Raw genomic sequence first — 22735 nt, 5'->3', positions numbered from 1 at the left:
CCAAAAATGTCTTCAAAGCCATTTAGAAAGTTCTGGATATGTCCAAACTTTTCACTTATAGTGTATGTTTTGCACTGTCCTAAAGCAAAAAAAATTAAAGGCAACATAATTTGTCACAATCATTCCACTTCAGAATTATGTACTACTTTTATGATGGGCTTTCACATAAATCCCAACAAAATTTATTAAGGTTGTTGGCCGAAAAAAGTAAATAAAAATCTGGAATTGTCAATGCTTTCAAGGCTGAAGCCACTAGAGAACATGCAAAAAAATTATATTTTATGACGTCAAGAGAAAAACTGAAACAAAGTCTCCACAGAAAATCACTAGGTGTGGGTCTAGATGGTTTGACATTTCAATAAGTGACAGTACACAGTAGACAGAGCTCAAAACCATTTTTTCTAATCCAAAGAAATTGCCAAATAATTTAATACACATCCATCTATTGAAAACCTATTTAGTGTGATATAATACGAGTAACAGCGTAAGTCGTTAAACTGCATGGCAATGGAACAGCTTGTTTCCTTGCAACAACAATAAGAAACAACTTGGCTTTGGTGTGGAGCAAAAAGAGAACTTGAACTGACCTTTCTCCTTTTTTCATACAACACACAGTCTGACTCTGTACATATCTGTGGGAAAAAACTGAAATAAACAAAAATCTCTGGCTACCAGGGAAGCCTTCAACATTCTTCTCAGCTTTAATTTGATAAATATTGAAAACATAAACTTTGCTGGCTCCCTTCATTAATGCTGATGCCTTTAGCAAATTAAACGTGGCAAATGTATTGACCTAATCCAATTTTTCCAAATTAAAAGACACTTCACGTCACAAGAGTGGACCTCAGGCTCCCATCTATTATTGCAATGTAGAGGTATTTTTCCAAGAATGTAGAAAATTGTAAATCATAGAATTTACCTAAATTTATTTTCTCTAATGTAAAAATTGGCCTGTGCCAATAGGTCTCAGAGATGAATCACCCCTTTTATTCTTCCATTAACCTGTCTTTTGTCTCGCTACTGATTGAGGTTAGATGTTCTGCCAATATCAAGAAAAAAATACTTTTAATTGGTTCATTACTGTTAAATTATAGCCTTTGCTGTCCATCACTAACCTGTCCATCAAGGACCTGTTTTGCTAGAAATTTTGAAAAACACTGTTTTTCCCTATTGAGTTCTCCCAAACTCTTTTCTCCTTACATATTATGCCATTTTACGTCTTGCTCACAGTGAAGTTTCTCTCCAGGGCAATCTGGCCAGTCTACTCAGGTACAAAGCTTTTTCACGCCTTATTAGAGTCTTCTTCATTTTTAGTTTGCTCCACTGTGTATGTGATGCTACAACTGAGGATCAACCTCAGCACAGCCAGACTCTTTAATGCTTCCCCACACGCGTTCACACCAAGACACAACCACACTATTAAGTCAAAAATATTTAACCTTTTCCCTTTTGATTGTTTCAGACAGTGTAGTTTGACATTTTGAGATGCTGACCATGGCAGAGTGCAAAAAACAAGGGCAAACCTAGAAGCATGTTCAAACAAAAATCGTTTCTTGTATATACTTATCAACAAATCCTGTGGCAGACCATGTGTTGTTCTCAATACTTGGAGTCTTTACATCATGTCCAATATATATGAAAAAAAAATTGCAAATGTATTTAAAATCAGCTGTAAACATGCCCAAAAGGATTTTGTTTTGCTGAAGTCATTAGTCAGTAGTTTTTGTCTAATTCTTTTCTATAAAAAATTGCAGATTGAATTAAAAATGATCTTTTCTTTAGTCTTAGGGAAAAGGAATGAGGCAAGTTTAAATTTCTGAGGCCTTTTGTGCCTTCAGTGTCACAAACTGTGACATGTCAGAAAATGATGTAGTTGCATCCGTGAGGTCACAGAAAATCCTGTATAAGGCAGGGTTACATTTGTGCAGACAATCAACAAAGCCAAAAAAGTGTAACTTTTAAAGTGAGACTGTTTCCAAAATGCAAACCACAGAGCAGCAAGACTTTGTTGAAAACACAGCAGGAGTCATAACCCTATAAGCACAGCACTGCCTGAATCAGAGACAGGAATCCCCGATTTCTCACTGCAACATGGGTGGTCTTGAGCGGAAACGGAGTGGTGCTTCTATTTGCAACTTCATAAATGCTCCCTAACTTGTTAGAAAAAGTCCCTTTTCCTTTTTAACTGAAATGATTTTGAAAAAAGATAAAAGTTTCATTTTCAGGTAAAAGCTTTGTTTTAAGTTCATGTTACATGACTCCAGCCAATGTCTTTCTTAGATGACTTGATTCGCAGTGGTGCATTCAAGGGCAAAATGTAGATTTTGTTTTGTTCTGTTTTTTTTTGTTGTTGTTATTTTATTACAGTTCCTTTGGGTCTATATTTTAAACAGTACGATAAAAAATAAGTGTATCTTAATTCTTATGTCTCAACATTTCTTTTTCCTTTCTTACATTTTTATTTGTAATGATACTCAATGATGCTAATGACCTCAGTAAACATTCCGCCTATTTTCCATTATCCCTTAAAGTTCTGTAACCACTTTGGAGTGTGGCCGTGTTTCGTAGATGGAGACAGGGACACCATCATCATTCTGACGAGGTCGTTGGAGTACGCTATCATCGCTCCACGGTTCCGCGTCTTGGGTACCAATCGGCACAACAACCTCCGACCAGTGCAGACGCACGGTCCCTTCGCCGCATTTCAGAGCTTACATATTAACTCGAAGCATGTCAAGAATCACGGAGAACGCAGACTGTGACGACTGTAACTATCCCGCCCACGGGGGAAATGACACGGGATCGCGCGTGCATTCCATCATGGATGAGGACGACGAACTTCTGAGATACATTTGGACCGATTACTTACACCCAAAGGAGTACGAGTGGGTTCTAATAGTGGCTTACATAGTTGTGTTCTTTGTCTCATTGATCGGAAACTCGCTTGGTAAGTGGAATTTCGTGCGGCGCTCCTCACTCCATTCATGCGTAACGAATGTTGCAGAAAGCCTTAAAGCACACTTTCAAATTACACTTCGAACAAATAAATGAACTTATAAGTGAAAGGCAAGTAAGATTGTAATCCATGTTGATGAAATCCGTCAGAGTGTTGGTTTGTGATTAGAATGTCAGATGCGCATCTGGTGATGTAGCAGCATGCGCAGCCACAGAGCGCAGAGCAGCAGAGTGCATCTCAAAACGATATGTTAAGGCGTATTTTAATTTTAAAGGCAGCCGTGTACACTTGACATAAGTCATCATCATTCTAACCTGCATCATCTTCTGCTTTAGTCACATCTCCTCCTTCGATTGCCCAGTAGCCTGAGAATCTTGAAAAAGTTAAGTGCCACGGGTAGTAATGACAGTAGAAAGGGCAGTTTTCACATGCAGCTGGATGTTCAACGTTTTGGTTGATATACACAATTGAGGCTTAACATAACCAGTTTGGGGGACCTGACATATTAGGTGGTTGTGCCTTCATACACAAAAAGCTTGGAAGAAAAGAAATTATTTGCTTTTAGATCAATGAATTAATAATGTTTGATATATAGCTCCTGTGTGCCTGTCTTCCTATACATTTTCTTGTCATTGAGTTATATGATCTCTTTGTTTTGCAGTTTTTTAAATTTGCAAAAGTACAGTACTTAAATTAAATATAATTTTTAATGTAATTCATTTAATGACTGTTAATACCAAATTGTAATTAAACAATCGTATGATATTATTTCACAATGAGTATTATAACTCTTTCATCAGCTTCTATGCAGCAGAACATTTTCTATGCAATTTCAGAACTAAAACTTTGCAGCACACCTCGTTCCTTCTAGAAATGCATGTCCAGCAGGTCTAGAATATTATAACACAATATGTGGGAGTGATTCGTTTGTGAGTAGTTTGATATTGTTATTTTGCAGGGCCAGTCACATTTAAAACTGTCCTTCTGATAGTCAAAGGTTCATGTCTGTGTGAAGTGTAATCAATCAACGGGACCTTTAAAATTTGATCTGTGATGGCTAAAGTACACTACCAATACAGCAGATTTTAATTTCAACATAACAAAATAATTTGAATATTTAGTGGATGATTGAACTGCAACGTTTCGGACTACTCGTCAATTATTTAGACATCCAAAGGAGATACCGTTATGAATGTCACAGTGACGTTAAATACAAAACGGTGTTTTAAAATGAACTTGTTAAACAGCACACCATGTTTCAGCAGATTTCATCAGTGTGGCCTGTAGTGCTAGAGCTAACAGGGCAACATTATGATTGTCTATGGTTGCTAAAAAGCAAAGTTAAATAAAAAATGTGAAAGATAAACACCCCCAACTAAGGTGTAGGCAATACTGGTTATATTTACTGGAGTAATGTTTTGGGAAATAAAGGTAATCATTGGAGTTGTTTTACTGCACTTTAATTTTAATTTTACTTGAGTAATTGTTGGTTTGCGATCCACAATCAGACAAGTCCAGCCATTATAGAGCTCTAAATCTTTTCTTTATCAGTTCTTTGCACATTACACGACCATTTTCAAACTGACAAACATTCCAAACAAGAGGGAGCCACCCCTCTGATTCAAACCACCTGGCTTTTAAAGCATGGCCAGGACTAATTAAGGGGCGGAGACAACAATTACATTTCCAGTTCAACAAAAGAACAAACATTTGTGCTAAACAATATTCCTAAACAAATATTCACAGAATTACAACTAACAATTTAACAAAAACAAAAATAAGCGGGGACCAAACAAAAAATAAAACAAACATCTCTCCTTCTCAAACAATGGACCTTCCCAGTAAGGTAAATTGGAAACACCGGGTCCTAGGCATCACTGCTCATGGGCGCGCCTCCATGGCAGCACATGACCTCAAAGGAAAGAGAGGATGATCAAAACAAAATATTAAATAAAGCAACAATACAGGAAGCACAAAAAAACAACAACACCTGCTGAGGGGGGGTAAATCCCTCACAGTAATATTATAAACTATTGTTATTGTCACATTAAAAGACTTAGTAGTATTGAGAATTTGGTATGTTTAGTTTTGTTAGTATTATATAATTTAGTTTTAGTGTTGTGACAAACATATTTCACACTGTGTCATATGTACTTTGTTAATTTCTGCAGCAACGTCTCAGAGACAACATCTCACACTCTACAGTTATGACACAGCTAAAAAATAAATACAAAACTGGTAAAATGTGAGGTAATGACCTGATAATAACTTTTCTGATATTGCATTATGCAAATACAACTTGCTTCAACACTAGTCTGGATTTATCCATAACAATTTTCAATAGCACCTGCAGGGAACAATCAGGCTTACCACACCACTAAATGCAATATCACAATCAGGTTTCTTGGAATGACCTAAGCTCCCAGCTGGATTAGGACATTTTTTGCATGTAAATTTCAACTGTCTTGTTGCTAAGTGATAAAATAACTCTATGGATTTACCTGGTGGCAGTTTAAATGCAAATTGCACCTATCAGCCTGTCAAAATAAAGCCATATTATTTACGTTGAGTGGAAAAAAGAAACCAGTGGTACATATGATTTATGATACAATTTTGGACATGCCAGGGTATCTCCCCAGATAGCAAAAAATGTTAATTCAATGTTGTCATGTGGTCAAAAGGGTTAATTTTTGGTTAAGGTCAACGATTAATGATGGATCAGCCATTAAACAATCATCCAGTTCTAGTCAATTAACTAATGTTGAAAAGATGCCATTAAATCAGTGTTTTGTGGTCAAATTCTAATGGATGAAATGTCAAAGTCTAATCAATGTTGAATCAACCTATGCTGTTAGCCTCACCTCAAACCCTCTCTTCCTTCTCTTTGAGCTCTGGGTGACAGCATGTTATTACTGGGTGGGGGTTTATCAGTAACCATAGACATTTGTATCCGATCTACATTCACATTTTAGTTTATTTTATATTAAATCAATGTTAGGAAAACATACAGTGAGTAATAATATTTAGAGACAAGTAAGAAAATGTATAGGAAGGAGTGAATCCTTTCTGTATATTTTCTTACTTGTCTGTAATATGCTTTAGAAAAGATTAACTTTAATTTAATAATTACTATAAAATCAATACAAATGTTCACGTAGATCCAAATTTAGATGATGGTTGAATCAACAATTTATCTGGCACTATGAGCTCTAAGTCTAAGGCATTCCTTGCACTTAAAAATGAATAGTTTCTTTCAGTATATTGAACCCTCTTAATTAGAAAATACGTCAAGTAAAAATACACAAAACAGTGATTTAGAAGTTTCATCCATTCTTATGTTGACATTTTGATGTTACCCTTTGGAATTTAATAATCAGCCTCAAAGTCATTGTCCATTGGAGCAGACACATCATAGAAACTTTTTTTTGACAATTCTTTTTTCCTGGTAGTCAGCAGGATGTTTAAGATGTTTATTTGCTCCACCACACACCTGAATCAGATATTTAATTATCTTCTCAGCTTGCTATTAAGTTCTGCAGAGGTCTGATAATCTCCCACATTTAAGTCAGGTGTGTGAAGGAAGGGAAATCCTAAAAAATATGCAGTGTACTGGGTTCTGAGGACCAGGAGTGAAAACCACAACTCTGTACAGCTTTGAGAACAAATAGATCAAACAGCTCAAACTGGATGTTCAGTTCTTAGGTTGTGTTACAGAGGTGCTCCATTTCTTGTAAAGATAGAAATAATGGAGAAATGTTCTTCCACATGCCATAGCAGATTTCCTTAAGTTTTCTTGAAGTAACTCTCCTGGATGGTTGTTTTTTTGGAATAAGAGGATTATTCTATTAAAGTAATTGTTGATCTGCAAAGCATTAACACAATTATGAGTTTGTGCCTTTAACTTTAATTTGTTTCTCAACATGTGTTGCTTTTAATTGTCTTTTAAATGAAGAGTGATTAACAAATTCCTTGTATTATGAGACAGGATTAAGCCCAATAGTAACAGATGTGTCTAGTATTGGCTAGTGAGCACAGTGAAGCTAAATTTCAGTAAACTGAACTACATAAGGGTATATAGGTTTTCACTTTCAGCTTCTGTAGAGTGAAGAGGAATCCTTAAAACTATTAGGGTAGAGACCATGCTGTGTTTTAAAAGGATCTAATAATACGGACATATATGATTGAGATCCTGTGGTCTTTCTTCTCTCAAGCTTATTAGCATGCACTATGTCCCTATTAACCATCTTTTCAATATTTTCCCCCAATGGTAATTTGCTTGAAAATCAAGTCTGACTTGAGAAAATGTGTATTTTTCTAGGCAGGTTTCAGACTTTGACAACCAAAGGAAAAGTTTCTGCAAAATTCAATCAAATTCACACTTTTTCATATTTTATTATATTTATGCCAGTAGAAGAGAGAGAAACCTTTAAAACATATCTTACGCCACAGCTGCTGGCAGTGAAAAGCAATAAAAATGATCTTATACACTAGGATGAGTCCATTACTCAGGATTAAACTTAGTGCAGTCCGCTTGTGTTTCTGCTGGTGAAATTTGACTGTCTTGTTCAGTGGGGATTTGTTCTTGGTTTACAAATCAAACAGCATTTAAAAAAAGAGAAGAACAAGAAGTTAATTTGTAATCAAGACAATGTCTCATGTATAGCAATGCGTGTGTCAGTACACTGCTCCAGTGTCAGTGGTATTGTGGTATGTCATGTGGTATATAAGCTGTTTTAAAAGCTGTTAATTGTGTTGAAATCAATATAATGGCAAGAAAAAAAATAATTTTATATACAGTAACTCAGGAATTATGAAAGCAGAGGAGAAGCTGTAATGGGACTTCACTCCAGGGGCTGTAGCGCGTGGTGAAATCTTTGGAGCTTCAAAACAACACTGATTACTGTTTGCAGTTCATCTAAATGAGAGTGCAGTGAAAACATAAAATATCAGAACTAAACCTGATAGTAGAAATGAGAGGAGCAGAAAGAAGAGAAAAAGTAGGATTAGTCCCCATGATTCAGAGTCACGTGGAGCTTTTGAATGAACTCCCCTTCCACAAAATTCAACAAATTGCAAGTTAGACCTGAACACAGCAGTCCATGGTGTGGTGGGAGCTGCTCTCCACATGTCCTTTTGCTCAGCTCAGCGCAAAACCGGCTGTTGTTGGAAAGAGTACACAATGCAAATTGATGGATTTCACAGCAAAGGTAGACAAGTGCAATATTATGTATGAAAGTCCTTAGAGGAGCTGAAGAAAGGTGAGAGAAGAGACAGAAATCAAAGCAACCAGAATTATGACATACCACAATAAAAAAAAAGTAATGTTAAAGAAATTGAAATTTTTATATCATATAATTTGATTAAAGAGCATTTTTGATTTAGAAGAAAATCATGAAATGAAAAAAATTATGTCAAATACTATAGAATGGAAAAAGAGATATGTTTAAATGAGTTCTATCTGTCTGGCACATAAGGTGGTTTATTTGTGTATGCTTGGGTTACAGCTTCATATAATGGTTATTGTCTACATATCCCGTTTAATTTGTAAACTTGTAATGTGGTCTTGTGTTCACACTGAGAAATATGCAATTAAGTTTATTGTGGCAGAATGTGTGTCTGAAGTAATTTAATTCATTCATTCATTCTCAAATTATATGAAACAGTAAACACAATAAAAATGTCTGCCAGCAAAAAAAAAAAAAGCAGATGGAAAAAAACTAAAAATACCTAACAAGCTGAACAAAATATGGCCATAACAAGGAGATCAAAATATAATTGGCAAATATTCAACAACTAGTCTACATAGTCTACAGCTGCCGCACCAGCTGTACTCTTAAGAACTGCAGGAGCTCTGCATGAGGTAAAGAGAGCATCATCAAGGATGTTGCAGCTGTACGCCATTTTAGGGTTTGTAACTACAAAAACTCTGTAGGTAACGACAGCATGGATTTTCCAGTCAAATGTGAGTGTTAGGACTGTATGAGGTGAAATAAGTTCAGAGTCAACAGCTTAATCTCTCAAATGGTTGTTTTTTTTCAGACACAATGTGAAGACAAGCTGAGAAGCTGTGGCAACATTTCTTGCTGCAGCTTCAAGTTAAAAACATGCTGTTTCCTGAAAATGTGTTTTATGAAACTTGTACTGATAATGCAATTTAAAACCCTAATAATAACTAATCTTGCTTTGATTGTGTAATCTATAAAAAGTAAACTCTTTCTTTGCACAACATTTGAAATGTTCTTAGGTGAAATTGTATCTGATGAATCGCATCAGTTGATAAAAATCAATCAGGATTACGGGTGTTTTCTTTATCCTCTCTGACTTTGTAAATCACTTTAAAATTAGGTTGCAGCTATAGCAGTTTACAAGAATCTGCAGCATCCATATAAATTCAGATTTATTTGGAATATTTTATTTTGATGAAGATTCTCAATGGATTCTGAAAAATCATTTTATCCTTTTGTGATTTCACAGCTTGAGATACCTGTTTTGTAGCCCAGGCTTTTGATTTCTTTCAGACATAGGATCTGGGACAGTTATTGACTTTATTGATCTGGTAATGATTTATAACATTGATCCCAACAGCTTCATTCATGACAGAGAAAGTGAGAGGCACAAAAGTTTCTGTAACCCTTACAGATTCAATATCTACAAAACTAAGACATACACTTCAGTAGCACGATATACTCATTAACATGTATAACTGATGTAGAAAATATACTGTTACCATCAAATATTAAATACAAAAAACACAATAACTAAAGGTGTACCATCAATTAACATGATGGAAATAACTCATCTCTGCTGTTAATAATTTCAAACAGTTGTGTTTTAGTGACAGAGTAGATGGATATAAATAAATAAAATCAAACATTAAAATTAAACCATTACATGTTGCTTCGTTGCTTCATTGCTTTTGGGTTAACAGCACAAAAAGAGAGAAAACAGATTTAAGAAATCTAAGTTGTTGCAGGATGTCGTTTGATAACACTTCCATATCTCATCTTAGAACTATTCTTCTGGTAGAATATTCTTTAAAGTGGTTAACCGAGAATTATTTGACTAACTAAAAGCTCTGTAAAACAGTAGTTCTTGAGAGTATGAACACTGGCAAATTACTTCCAACATTTCAAACTGCATAGACTTTTCATGATCAGGCAAAAGATTCTTCAACACATTTTTAGCACAGCGTGGACTGTGTATTTATGACTTCAGATTGATAAAGGTTTGCATTATTTAAAACATTTAGTAACTGTCTGATCAGTTCACAATTTATCAACAAGGTGTATACCCATGCCTTGAACTTTCCCACATTTTGTTACATTAAAGTTTGTGGTTACACAGTACTCTGAGATTTTATGTGATAGAACAACATGAAATACTGTATAATTGTTATATGAAATGAAAGTTAGTCATGGTTTCATCTTTTTAAAAAAACCCATAAATGACTAAAAAGTGTTGTGAACATCTGCATATAACAAGGGTGCTTTGTAGAACCAAATTTTACAGCCAGTCTCAACAAGCTTTGAACGTCTAGAAACAGAAATTTTGTGCTCATTCGTCTTTGTTAAACTGTGATGATTCATTGTTCTGCCATGCCTGTACTTCTTTCATGTTTTCAAGTCATATTTTTTATGGCAAGTCTCTCACTCCTAATCAGTGAGATTCAACCCACCTGTGCCGTGTCTAATTGTCTCTTTCGGTTTCACCTGTGCCCTGCACTATTTTCTCCTTCTGCTCCCCTGACAGATTATTGACTATATTTGCCAGTAGAAATTCAATATACTTTTCCTGCTCTTGTGATTCTTGGTTTGACATTATTCATGTCCTCCTTCTTTTTGTTGCCCACTCTAAATTCTGTATGCATATCTATTATTTGAACCCCAACCTGTCTTGTGCCTACAGATTCTGGTCTAAACCCTCCACTAAGTATCCTGACCTCCATTTAATTTTGTGTTACATGCTGTCTATTTATTTAGCACTATATTGGATTTTGGATTGTGTCTGTACATTTTAGTTGAGGGGGTTAGGTAGAAATGCCAATATAAAACTGTCAGCAGGAACAACAAAATTGGACTGCACAGTTTGCATTTGAATGTTATCACAAAATTGGGAAATGGACCCCTACCTGAAAGTATTCACAATATGTAAATATTGCCAAGTGTACTCACCTGCCACATCTGTATCATCACACAATTGGACTTGAAGGTGTTCATTTTTTTATGTTGTTTTCAACATAACAAATTCAGCAGGCATACATATCCACCACATACAAAATCCACCACAGTCAGATGGATTTTGTAACATGCTGTACAAAAATTATATTGTAATTTGAGTCCAACTGGATGTTGACGAAAGTTTATTTTTGATTCACAGCAAGCTGATGATATAGTAGCCTCTCCACTTGCTCCACTATATGAGTTACACTGAAACTACTATATTTTGAAAATGTTTAGTTACATGTTTGAAGATAGCAATATTAATTCCAGAGAAATAAGCAACGTAGCAGACTTCAGTTCAATAGAGGAAATGAACTCTGAATACTCAATACGCCGACCCTTTTTTAGCTGTGTTAATTAGCTTCAAATTATGTTCATTAAAGTTCAGAGAACTGCATGTTTGCTTAAGACTCAAATTGTTGAGGTTGTAGCTTCAAAGTATGTTAATTAAAGTTCAGAGTGGTGCATGGTTGCTGTCATGAAGATACCACCATGCCAGTGTTTTGGGGTGACAGTTAAGAGGTTAAGACTCAAATTATGGAGGTTGTGTCTCAGTTCACCTATGCTGTGGAGAAAATAACGATGCTCATGAAGTTTTTGCAGGCAGGAGGCCTTGGGTGTTTTTTGTTGTTTTTTATTGTTTACAAGCCCTAAAGCAGTGGTGTCCAAAGTCGGTCCTGGAGGGCCGGCATCCTGCACGTTTTAGTTCTCTCCCTGGTGGCACCAACAACCTTTAGGTCTTCTAACGAGCCATCATTTGAGGCAGGTGCGTTAAACCAGGGAGAGAACTAAAACATGCAGGCTGCTGGCCCTCCAGGACCGACTTTGGACACCCCTGCCCTAAAGGGAAGTTCTTTTTATGAAGCATCCCATGTTCAGTGGATCAACTTTTTATTGATGAATATTTTGCATCTATCATAGCAGAAGTGCAATTAAATTTTAATTTGAACTCTCTGCCTAATAGCATGCCTTCTAGACTTGTTTGTGGTGTGTCATACAGTCCTCTGATAAATAGAGTATTTAGTTTTCAGATCTTAAGTCATCTTTCTTTCAGTTTGCTTTGCAGTGTGGAAAAATCGTCACATGCGCACAGTGACCAACTACTTCATAGTAAACCTCTCCCTGGCTGATGTGCTGGTCACCATCATTTGTCTGCCTGCAAGTCTTGTGGTTGACATCACAGAGACTTGGTTTTTTGGTGAAACTCTTTGCAAAATTGTCCCCTATCTCCAGGTAAGAAATTATTAGGTGATTATTCTTTAAACTGAATTAAAATCCATCAATCCCTTTAAATTATACTTAAGAATGTCAATGTAAAGTTTTACATACCCAGCCAGGCAATTTTACATAGCTGGAAATTAGCTCAAATGTTCATAGTATTTCTTAGTGGATTTGGAGTATTTTAAAGGTCTTCATTGTTATTGAAGCTATCCTGTTTTTTCTTGTGGCTGCTTTGGGGGACCTGAGATGGCTTAATTTGGTAATGTGACATTTTTATATGTTTCTCATGCTGTGCTGCCTCTTTGGCTGCACTCCCCTGACCATGCCTATCAAGTCTTTTTAAAAAGCAAAACACCTGAAGCAACCAAAACTAAAATAAATTGTCTTCTGTTTTCTGCTTTGAAAATTGAAAAACAAGTGGAGTCTTAAACACAGTAAAAGGCTAAATATTGCTGAATGTTTTCAGAATGCAAGTTTCCTCCTTTTTAACATCAGTTGAATTCAAAGAGGACAGTTGTTCTGGAGGCTAAACTGTGGCGCTTGGAAATCAAATACATTTTCTGTGAGCAGTTCAAAGAGCTTCTGAGACTTTTTTAAAAACCTCAGTAAAACCTAGTTAGTTTGTTCATTTTTAATAAGATTGTTTATATTATTATTAGTGTTGGTTCCTCTGGTTTAGTGCTTCCTCCTTCTACTCCCACACCACCTTATTATATTAGTGTATTTAGATTCTCCTGTTGTTTTTCTAAACGGGGACCATTCTCAGATTTTATACTATTGGTTTGATTTCAGAAGTTATTAGGTCAACCTACCTTTCATTATCTTTTGCATTTCATGCTGACCCTCCCTGCCTCAAGTCTGCGATATGGGTTCTTCTTCACATCCAAACACAACACTATGATAACACAAGTATTTTTTATTTTGTTTATTCAAAGTCTAAATGAATATTTGGAAAAATGGAGATTATATATGGAGCACGTTTTATTCACACCACAGTCAGATGGATTATCAAACTTTTGATGACTTGCTGGCCTTTAACTTGCGAGGTTGAAATTTAGTTTGCTTAATTTTTGATTTTCTGACATAAAATCTTAAATTTCATTTGATTTCAGATCAAATGCACCATCAAGCTCATTTGTGGAATGTCAGACCAATGTTTGACATGTGCATCCAGATAAGGATAGGCTTAAATGCACACAACAATAACTTAGAATAGCATCATCATTTCTGAAAAAGAAAAAATAATGGTGGGGTTTCACAGACATGTATTTTGTCCTTTCTGGTGTTCTTTTCTGTGCTTGTTAAATATTTTATTTGAATCCTTGAATGTGGCCAGAAACGGTGCACATCTGTATGCATCTGCCAACCTAATGCTTGGTATCTTAAAAGTACTGAACTGAACATTTATTTCCCACAGGAAATGATCACAGATTTTGAACTTCCAGACTTATATGAATTAATAGTGACTAAAGTTCACTGCACATTGGAGAAGTGTACCTTCAAACTCAGTTAGTTCTAGTGCAACAACAAGCCCTGCATCTGTCCAGTTTTGCAGATTGGGATTCTCCCCCATGCACCAAAGCAGGAGTTTAGATAGTGGTGAGAACAGTGTGTCCTCTTTACTCACTGTTAGACTAATTTAATTCTCATAAAGCGTACTTAGAACTACTCACGTGTAACGTTTTTAACCTTTCAAAATTATTCTACCTATGTGCATCCTGAGAGTCAGGAAGGTATAGTAAGCCATATCTGCATATGAAGACCATATTTTATGTTTATAATGAGGTCCCAAAAGTAGAGATGAGGACTGGAAGGGCATAATGTTAACTTATTTTAAATTGTAAATTAACTAAAAAAAACAGCATAACCAGCTGGAGGCAGAAACAGAGGATTGACACTTATAAGAACTATTTATGCAGGGAAGCTTGATTACTGGAATTCATACAAGCCAGTTAATGAAAAGTGACAGATCTAGGAATTGCAGGGAGATGGTGTCAACCTGTTTATGTTTGTTGTAGCATTTCACTATTGTTCATTTGGATGGTTCATTCAAAATGATCTCAGTATTTTGGGGGATATTTTGAAACCAACATAAATTTACCTTGCATCTGGAATTGTAAAGGCAATTTATTAAGAAAGATACTTCTGGGTCATCATACAAGATGCACCCGCTGATATATTACTTTAAAATTTATTATTCTTTCCCTTTTATTTCACAGTTCATTTTATAATTTATTATACACTTTGAAATATGTGCACTGTTTAGATTTGTAATTTGTAATGCCGATTTATCACATGGAAAGGATTCTGAAACACTTTATTGCATTAAATATTTTAAGCTGCAATCTGTAACTTTTATGCAGTCTGTAATATGTAAAAATATGTTTTTACATATTTGCAGCGGGTGTAGGCAGAGGAGTTAAATTTTTGACAGATTGTTTCATACCATACTGTGATGACATAGTGACAGTTTCAACAAATATGAAATGAACATATTTTATGCATCTTAAGAGGTTTATTTCATTCTGAATTAATGTTTAATGTAGAAGAAGGAATCAGAGCACAGAAGAGCTACTTTGTTTTTGTTATTTGGAATTATTTGAACATGGTAAATGTTCAAACCATAAACCATTGCTTTATGGTTTGAAAACAAACCATAAAACAATGGAAGTTTTGGGCAGGAAGGATATGAATCCAAGGTGCAAATATTAATTCTAATCATCAGTGGTGCCCCTAGAAAATATTTATATTGATGGCCATATCAGACCAGTAAAACTTTTAAGGTGGCACACCTAAGAAAACATGTACATACCAAAACCAGTCATAGAATACTTGAAGAAATGAATGTTCAGTTGTGAGCACTATAGATGTTGGATCAAATTACCAAATGTGTTAGAGACAACAACATAACTTTAGTTTTTTGAGTTTTGCAAACGTGCTAATAAAGGTTAAATGTGTCTTTTATCAAAATCAAGATTTCTGACTCCAAGCAAAAGGAAGATGTAATTAATCTTCTTTACATTTTAAGAGCAGAAAAAACAAACATTTGAAGTATCACAATATCTTTTTGCTTCTTTCTGCTTTATTTTGTTTTTCCACAGACCATCTCTGTTTCAGTGTCCGTTTTGACACTGAGCTGTATTGCTCAAGACCGTTGGTACGCTATCTGTCACCCGCTTAAGTTCAAGAGCACAGCCAAGAGGGCTCGCAAAAGTATCATTGCCATCTGGGTGGTGTCGTGCATCATCATGATACCACAAGCCATTGTGATGGAGTGCAGCAGCCTACTGCCTGAACTTACAAACAAAACCAGCCTGTTCACAGTCTGTGATGAACACTGGGGAGGTTAGTTGTTGGTTTATTACCTTGAAGATTTTTGGGAATTATGTAAAATAAAATAAAAGGTACTTCTTATTCTTTCCATGAGGCAAAAGATTAAATGTGACATCCGTGAATCAAAAAGTAAAAATCAAGTGCATTTTGATATGTTTTTATGAAATTGGACATAGCACAACAGAGCAGGAGACAGTGAGCTCACTAAAATGTTGTGGTGCTGTGATCGCTGTGTGCAGACTTAGAAAACAGAACAGAGAGTGGCTTGAAATGGTTTTAGGGTAATCATGTCAGGCTGTTTCTGTAATTACAGCCTTCAAAGAAAGAAAACCTTTTTAAACCAATTCCCTGTTAAAGTGACTGTAGAAAACAATTGCCTTCATACATCAGAAACCTTTTGTTTCATTTTTCTAATGAGGAATAATAATTTACTGATGGATAAATAGAAATAGAGTGTTATTTCACAGTTTACGTCAAATGAAGTTAATGAGTAATTAATTTCATGGTTCTTTTAAGATGAGTTGCAATTTTTTTTAATGCAGTGATTAATGTATAGACCACAGGTGTCAAACTCCAGTCCTCGAGGGCCGCTGTCCTACAGCTTTTAGATGTGCCACAGGTACAAAACACTGGAATGAAATGGCTTAATTACCTCCTCCTTGTGTAGATCAGTTCTCTGAGCCTTGCTAATGACCTAATTATTCTATTCAGGTGTGGTGCAGCAGAGGCACATCTAAAAGTTGGAGGACACCGGCCCTTGAGGACTGGAGTTTGACACCCCTGGTATAGACTATGCCGCAGTGCTCCCACGTCTGCAGTCAAAATGACTTTAATTTTTTTATTTTCAGTTTTTTCAGCAACCCATTAAACCTGATCTTGGTTTTTTTTTTTAAATCTGATAATTCTTATTTTCATTATTTTGTCATTTTTTTGTTTTCTTTTTACAGCTGATGTCTACCCTAAAGTCTACCACACTGGCTTCTTCATTGTCACATATTTTGCTCCATTATGTCTGATGGTCCTGGCTTATATTCAGATTTTTCACAAGCTGTGGTGCCAACAGGTGTGTATCTCAAACTTAAAAAAATGTCTATTTCTAATAATTGTGATGAGCAAATTCAAAATGTTTGCTTTCTGTTGTTGAGGCAGCGGTTCTTCATCATTCTTCAGTGATTCTCTAAACTACATTATGCTGTGCAGCTTAAAAATGAATATAAATTAAAGGTTTAGGTTAATAATTTAATTTCAGTATAGAGAATATGTTTGTTTATAGTGTACACTAAGCAAGTTTTTACTAGCTTTGTTCAACATTGAGACCCTTAGATATGCACAAAGTCAATGTATACAAGCCGTATTCAATATTGTGCTATATACTGATTAATCCTCTATTTTATTTCAGTTGTTCATCATGTTTCAATTGTTAGTCAGTATGAGTTTATTTTTTACTGGGAGCTGGTGTAATTATTTTCACCATTGTCTTGATCCTTAACTCAAACTACTCTCTGTGAAATTTAATGAGCTTCCTATATATGTGTATCTGTACACAACCTTGTAAAGATCATGTAAGTATCACTGTTGTCGGGTTTCATTATATGATGTGGTGAACCCCTTGTTTTAAATTTCCTTCACTCTCCGAAGTACTATGCCCTTTTCCTACTCTGAAAAGTAAACACCTAATCTGCTCTCCACCCCAGGGGTCTTGATGTCCCTACGCCTGGAGAGTACTACTCATCTCAGGTCTCATAGAGGATCTATTTAGCTGGTTATTGGGGAAACTCACCTGCATTGTAACGACTAAACTGAGTAACTCATCCCTCTACTTTCTGTGACTCTGGCAGACAAAGGATCATTCACTTTAACCCAGTGTTTCTCAATTCCAGTCCTCAGGCCCCCCTGCTCTGCATGTTTTAGATGTGCCTCTATTCCAGAACAGCTGATTCAAATGATTGCATGACCATCAAGTGCTGCAGAAACCTGTTGATCACCGATAGATTCAATCCAGGTGTGTAGCAGAAGGGAAACACCTAAAACATGCAGGGTAGGGGGGCCTGAGGACTGGAATTGAGAAACACTGCTTTAACCCAAGGCATTCTCCAAACTACTACCACTCCCAGTTGACGATTGCAATCTGTCTAACCATTCTGTATAACCCAGGGAAAAGGCTGCATGAAAATCCAAGTAGTTTCTTAAATAGTCAAAGAGTCACATTCACAGCAACCTAAATACCCTTTGATTCCCAATCTGATGGTTTTACATTTCAGCTCAATGCTTTCCCTGCATAGATACCTACATGTATCTATGCATGTAGGTATCTATGCATAGATACACCCAACTGAGTCCAGTTGAGAATAATAAAATATCCAGTTAGTACATGTTGTGTTAGATAAATAAAAATAAACTACTGAGGTTATAGAATTTTGTAAAGACAGCAAGACTTTTTTCATTTTTAGTCTTAGTAGATTTTGACTTTAGCTTTTAACTTTAAACTCTTCATTAGCCTTAATCAGCTCCTTCATCTAAGCTGAGTGAGAGGATTTACATAATAAATGCTCTCATCAGGGAAAACCAGATGATCTAGATTACATCTGAACTCCACATGCAAAAGAGGAAAAAGTCTTCAAGGCATTATAGCATTTTGTTTTATGTTATTGAGCAAATATTATAATAGATATTAACCAGGGTAAGAAATTAACCACTTTCATCATGACACAAGAAAACCAATAACTACACCATTAGTTGCCTCACTAAGCCTTAAATTATGTGCTTCCTCATCTCATGAAGTCAAAAGTAAGCATACAATATTCTTATATGTTTATGGTAATTGTTGAAAGGCTCTAAAATATGCATATATTCACTAACTAGATTCCTGGAAACACATCGGTGATTCAGAGGAATTGGAGAACTATCCAGTGCTCGGCTCCAAGTTCAGGATCAGGAGAGTCTGGAGCGGTGAAGACGAGCACAGTTTCCGCTGAGATCAAACAAATCAGAGCCAGACGCAAAACGGCTCGCATGCTGATGGTTGTGCTCTTTGTGTTTGCTCTCTGCTACTTACCAATCAGTGTGCTCAATATCCTCAAACGGTAATAATCTCTTCAGCTCCTCTGTATACAGCATCAACAGTCAATGAAAATGCACTGTGAACTAAAGTATTGGGGACCTATGCATCAAAATTGTTATTTTTCCTAATTCCTTTCTCATCTTTTTGACTGCTGTAGATTTTTTTAAATGCATGAAATTGTGGGTTATTTTGACAAAACAGTGTATGACAAAACAAACCTGATGCCTATTTTCATTTTTCCTTTTGCACTTCCAGGGTTTTTGGGACCTTCAAGAACACGAACGACCGAGAAACAATCTATGCATGGTTCACCTTTTCACACTGGCTAATATATGCAAACAGTGCAGCAAATCCTATCATCTATAATTTTTTGAGTGGTGAGTTTTTCAATCTCCTTTGTCTCTAACGTTTTTCTTCACAAAAGAGCAGGTTTATTACTGCCCTCTAGTGAACAGTTTTATATTAACAATTACCCAAATCCTTGGAGTTCCAATTGACAGTGTGTTGATAATCCAACCTGTACAGTTTATTTTTTCATGGGTTTGAGTTTACTTGATCACATACAGATTAGACTTTTATCTGTTAATTATGAGTTCTGAAACATTTCTAAATTCTGAGGGGCAATAAAAGGTTACATTGACTTGGAAAAGTGACAAAAACCCTTAACATTTTTGAATTTGTTCATATTATATGCACAAGCTTCACACAACTGCAACGTGAAAGAAAAAAGTCCAGTGGATTTTATGTTGTTTTTTTATTATAAATAAGTATCTGGTGGGTGTGGTGTAGACTTTTTTAAATTCAGTTATCTTGAGTCAATACTTTGTAAAATTACACCTTTCTGTCTTTTTGGGTGTCTCTACAAGTTTTGCAAATCTAGAGATAGAATATTTTACCAATTCTCTTTTGCAAAATAGCTGATGCTCAGTCAGAATGGATGTGAAGTATCACAGTCAGTCAATTTGGCTGGCTTAGTTTTTATGCTGGTCCCAGAGGTAAAAATGATGGGCATGAAAATACTCTTTCTGTAAAGAAATAAGAAAATGGTTTCATATACCTCAACCTGCATTTTAAGGAATTGTGGTTCAGTATAAAACAAACAAGATTAGACTTTTAGGATTTTAGATTTTGAATTTCAGATTAGAAATTAGAAACAGTGACGCAGTTGGTAGCACTGTTGCCTTGCAGCAAGAAGGTCCTGGGTTCGATTCCCAGCGCAGGGTCTTTCTGCACAGAGTTTGCATATTCTCTCTGTGCATGCATGGGTTCTCTCCGGGTACTCCGGCTTCCTCCCACAGTCCAAAAACATGACTGTCAGGTTAATTAGTCTCTCTAAATTCTCCCTAGGTGTGTGTGCATGGTTGTCTGTCTCTGTGTTGCCCTGCGACAGACTGGCAACCTGCCCAGGGTGAACCCCGCCTCTCGTCTGGAAAGTTAGCTGGAGATAGGCACCAGCACCCCTCCTGACTCCACTAGGGACAAGGGTGTTAGAAGATGGATGAATTTCAGATTAAATCATACAATTTTAATGTGGTTTTTCAACATTTTATTTTATTAATGTTTTGTCACTACTGATCCTTTCTGCATCAGACATAGGGACAGCAGATGACAATTAGCTGGAAATTAATTATCTCTTTGAACAAAATGTTTTTCTTGTGCATGATCCCTCTTAAATAAACAAACATGAAATGCCCATAATTCAAAGCACTTAATATGATTTGCCTTCCTTCCAGGGAAGTTCCGTGAGGAGTTTAAATCAGCATTTTCTTGCTCTTGTTACGGGCAACAGAAAGACAACAATACAAGGATGAGGACGCGAGCAAACAGAGACAGCCGAAAGTCCATGTCAACCCAAGTTAATAATGTGGACAACTTATCACGGCTATCAGACCAGATTGTATAGATTTTAAATACATGTGAGAGGTTTAAATATCCATCTCAAGGACATGGAGATAGCAAACAGTCACACTGAAGAATGTAAAAACTCTCTAAGGACTTGCTAGAAAAGAGTAAATGGGATATTAGTGAACATTTTCAAAGAGCTTTCAAAAAATCTGTTTAATTTTAAAAGATGGATTTCTATAAACTGTAAATGACGCAACATTAATGTTCAGTGGTTTTTTTGCTACACATATAAATAAGATCCACTTTTTTCCATATTAAAACTGTGTTGACTTTAAAAATATATTTTGTTTCAGCAATCAATGTATTTATTTATTTACTTATTTAATTATTTATTCTACTCTAGTGGAAAAGTTGTGGCTGAAAAGATAAAGTCCCTTGCTGCTCAGAGAACCTCAATGAGTTTTGATGGTAAATGACTGCAGATGTGAGATAAGATTGCATGAAAATATGGAAAGAATGTAAAGGTAATAAATAATTAAAATTCTCAAATTGCAGTATTAGTGGTGGTGGTAAACTTACTTGACTTACTTTGTTAACAGCAATACTAAAGTTCACCTTTTAGCCAGAACATGCAAACCGCAGAAGTCAGATTTTTGAATCTTAAACTATGTAAAAAGTCAATTTCATACTTTATGGAAAGAATATTTTGTGTGGATGCTTCAGGGGATTTTAAGGTAGTCTTATTAACTTACTTTGTGAGCATTAGAATGTATCCTCCAGAAAAGTATGTCAGGCTGCTAAGGAAAGAAAAAAAAAAATTGGAAGGTGGTTAGACAACATAAACCAAAGACTTCATCAAAACCAGGGACAAGGTATGAAGGTCATGTCTAAACATTTTAATTTGATCCCAAACCTACTAAGACATGGCAGTTTATTTAAATTTACATAGGTCCAGATTGTGTAGAGCATTATGATTATTATTTATAAATTTTTCAAATTGTTCCATGGTAAAAGACGTTTTCTGTCAGAAAACGTTTTACAAAAATTAGTGTAAAAAATCAAATGAAGGATTGATTGTCATGCATGATTGTTTTGTTCTGGGGATACTACACAAATTCACAAAATAATGAAATGAATTATTGCTTATTCAATGTCATTCATAATTGCAATCACTGAATCTGTTGAAATGTCAACAGGTTACAACAACCATGCTGTAATCAAAGAAAACAAATATGAAAATTAGCTTCAAAGGACCTGCTTTTGTCTGTTCAGTGACATATCCTGGACCGTGTTTCTGTAATTGAGGACAATATTGACATTTTTTGTTTGTTATTAATGTGATTATTTTGCAATGTTAAAGTTATAGGTTAGAAAAAATAATTTAACATTTTGATCATCTGATTGAAAATGATCAAGTTTTGATGTTACTGCTAAAAAAAGTTTGCAATATTTTGAAGTCTTAGTGAGTTGAGCTTCATTTATTTAAACAAATTATTTTTGCTTCTTCCATGCAGATGTACATTGTTACTTGGTTTGAAATGTGTCTTGTTTTTGTTTCTTATGGTTTGTAATCTGTACAGGGATATTGTGATTGTTAATTTGTTCTATGGGTTTTTAAACATTCCTCATCCCAATTGACAACTGCAATCAAAGTGTACACTGTATGTGATTGATCAATAAATTATTTTTTCACTGTGCAATATATCAGTTTAGGGTTGATATTCACTTTTTATTTACATTTATTGTGGCACATTTGTACACAGCTCACGATTTCCACAGTATTTCTTGACTAATTGGAATAAGCAAAATTTTCAAAATCCTTTTAAGGGGCAATATGTGAAATTTACTTCTTTTTTTAGCTTTATGCCATGTTAGAATGTTTTCCGTCATCAAAAACTGAAGTGTTGCTTTAATCCTTCATGCATGTTTCAGGAATCCTTGAATTTTTTATGGCAGGAGGAGGAGGTTCTTAAAGAGACAGAGGCCAATTTCAAGGTGTCAAATGTTTTTAAGTAATGTTTGATATATATACAACATTTTTATAACAACTGAAGGTAACGTAGTTACTTTATTGTGCTATGAAATGGCCATATGCGCTAG

The 22735-nt window shown here is 35.5% G+C and overlaps 1 protein-coding gene across 1 annotated transcript; it reads left to right on the top strand.

Moving 5' to 3' along the window:
- The first annotated feature begins 2611 nt into the window (after positions 1–2611).
- hcrtr2 (hypocretin receptor 2) lies at positions 2612–22337 on the top strand. Its single transcript, XM_005811894.2, has 7 exons — positions 2612–2947; positions 12230–12408; positions 15498–15741; positions 16677–16792; positions 18592–18812; positions 19046–19167; positions 20524–22337. The coding sequence occupies exons 1-7, from the start codon at positions 2731–2733 to the stop codon at positions 20691–20693; spliced, it is 1269 nt and encodes a 422-aa protein (XP_005811951.1). The 5' UTR covers positions 2612–2730; the 3' UTR covers positions 20694–22337.
- The last annotated feature ends 398 nt before the right edge of the window (positions 22338–22735 follow it).

Source organism: Xiphophorus maculatus, chromosome 22 (genome assembly GCF_002775205.1).
Source record: "Xiphophorus maculatus strain JP 163 A chromosome 22, X_maculatus-5.0-male, whole genome shotgun sequence".
NCBI lineage: Eukaryota > Metazoa > Chordata > Actinopteri > Cyprinodontiformes > Poeciliidae > Xiphophorus > Xiphophorus maculatus.
This window is presented reverse-complemented; position numbering and strand designations above follow the sequence as displayed.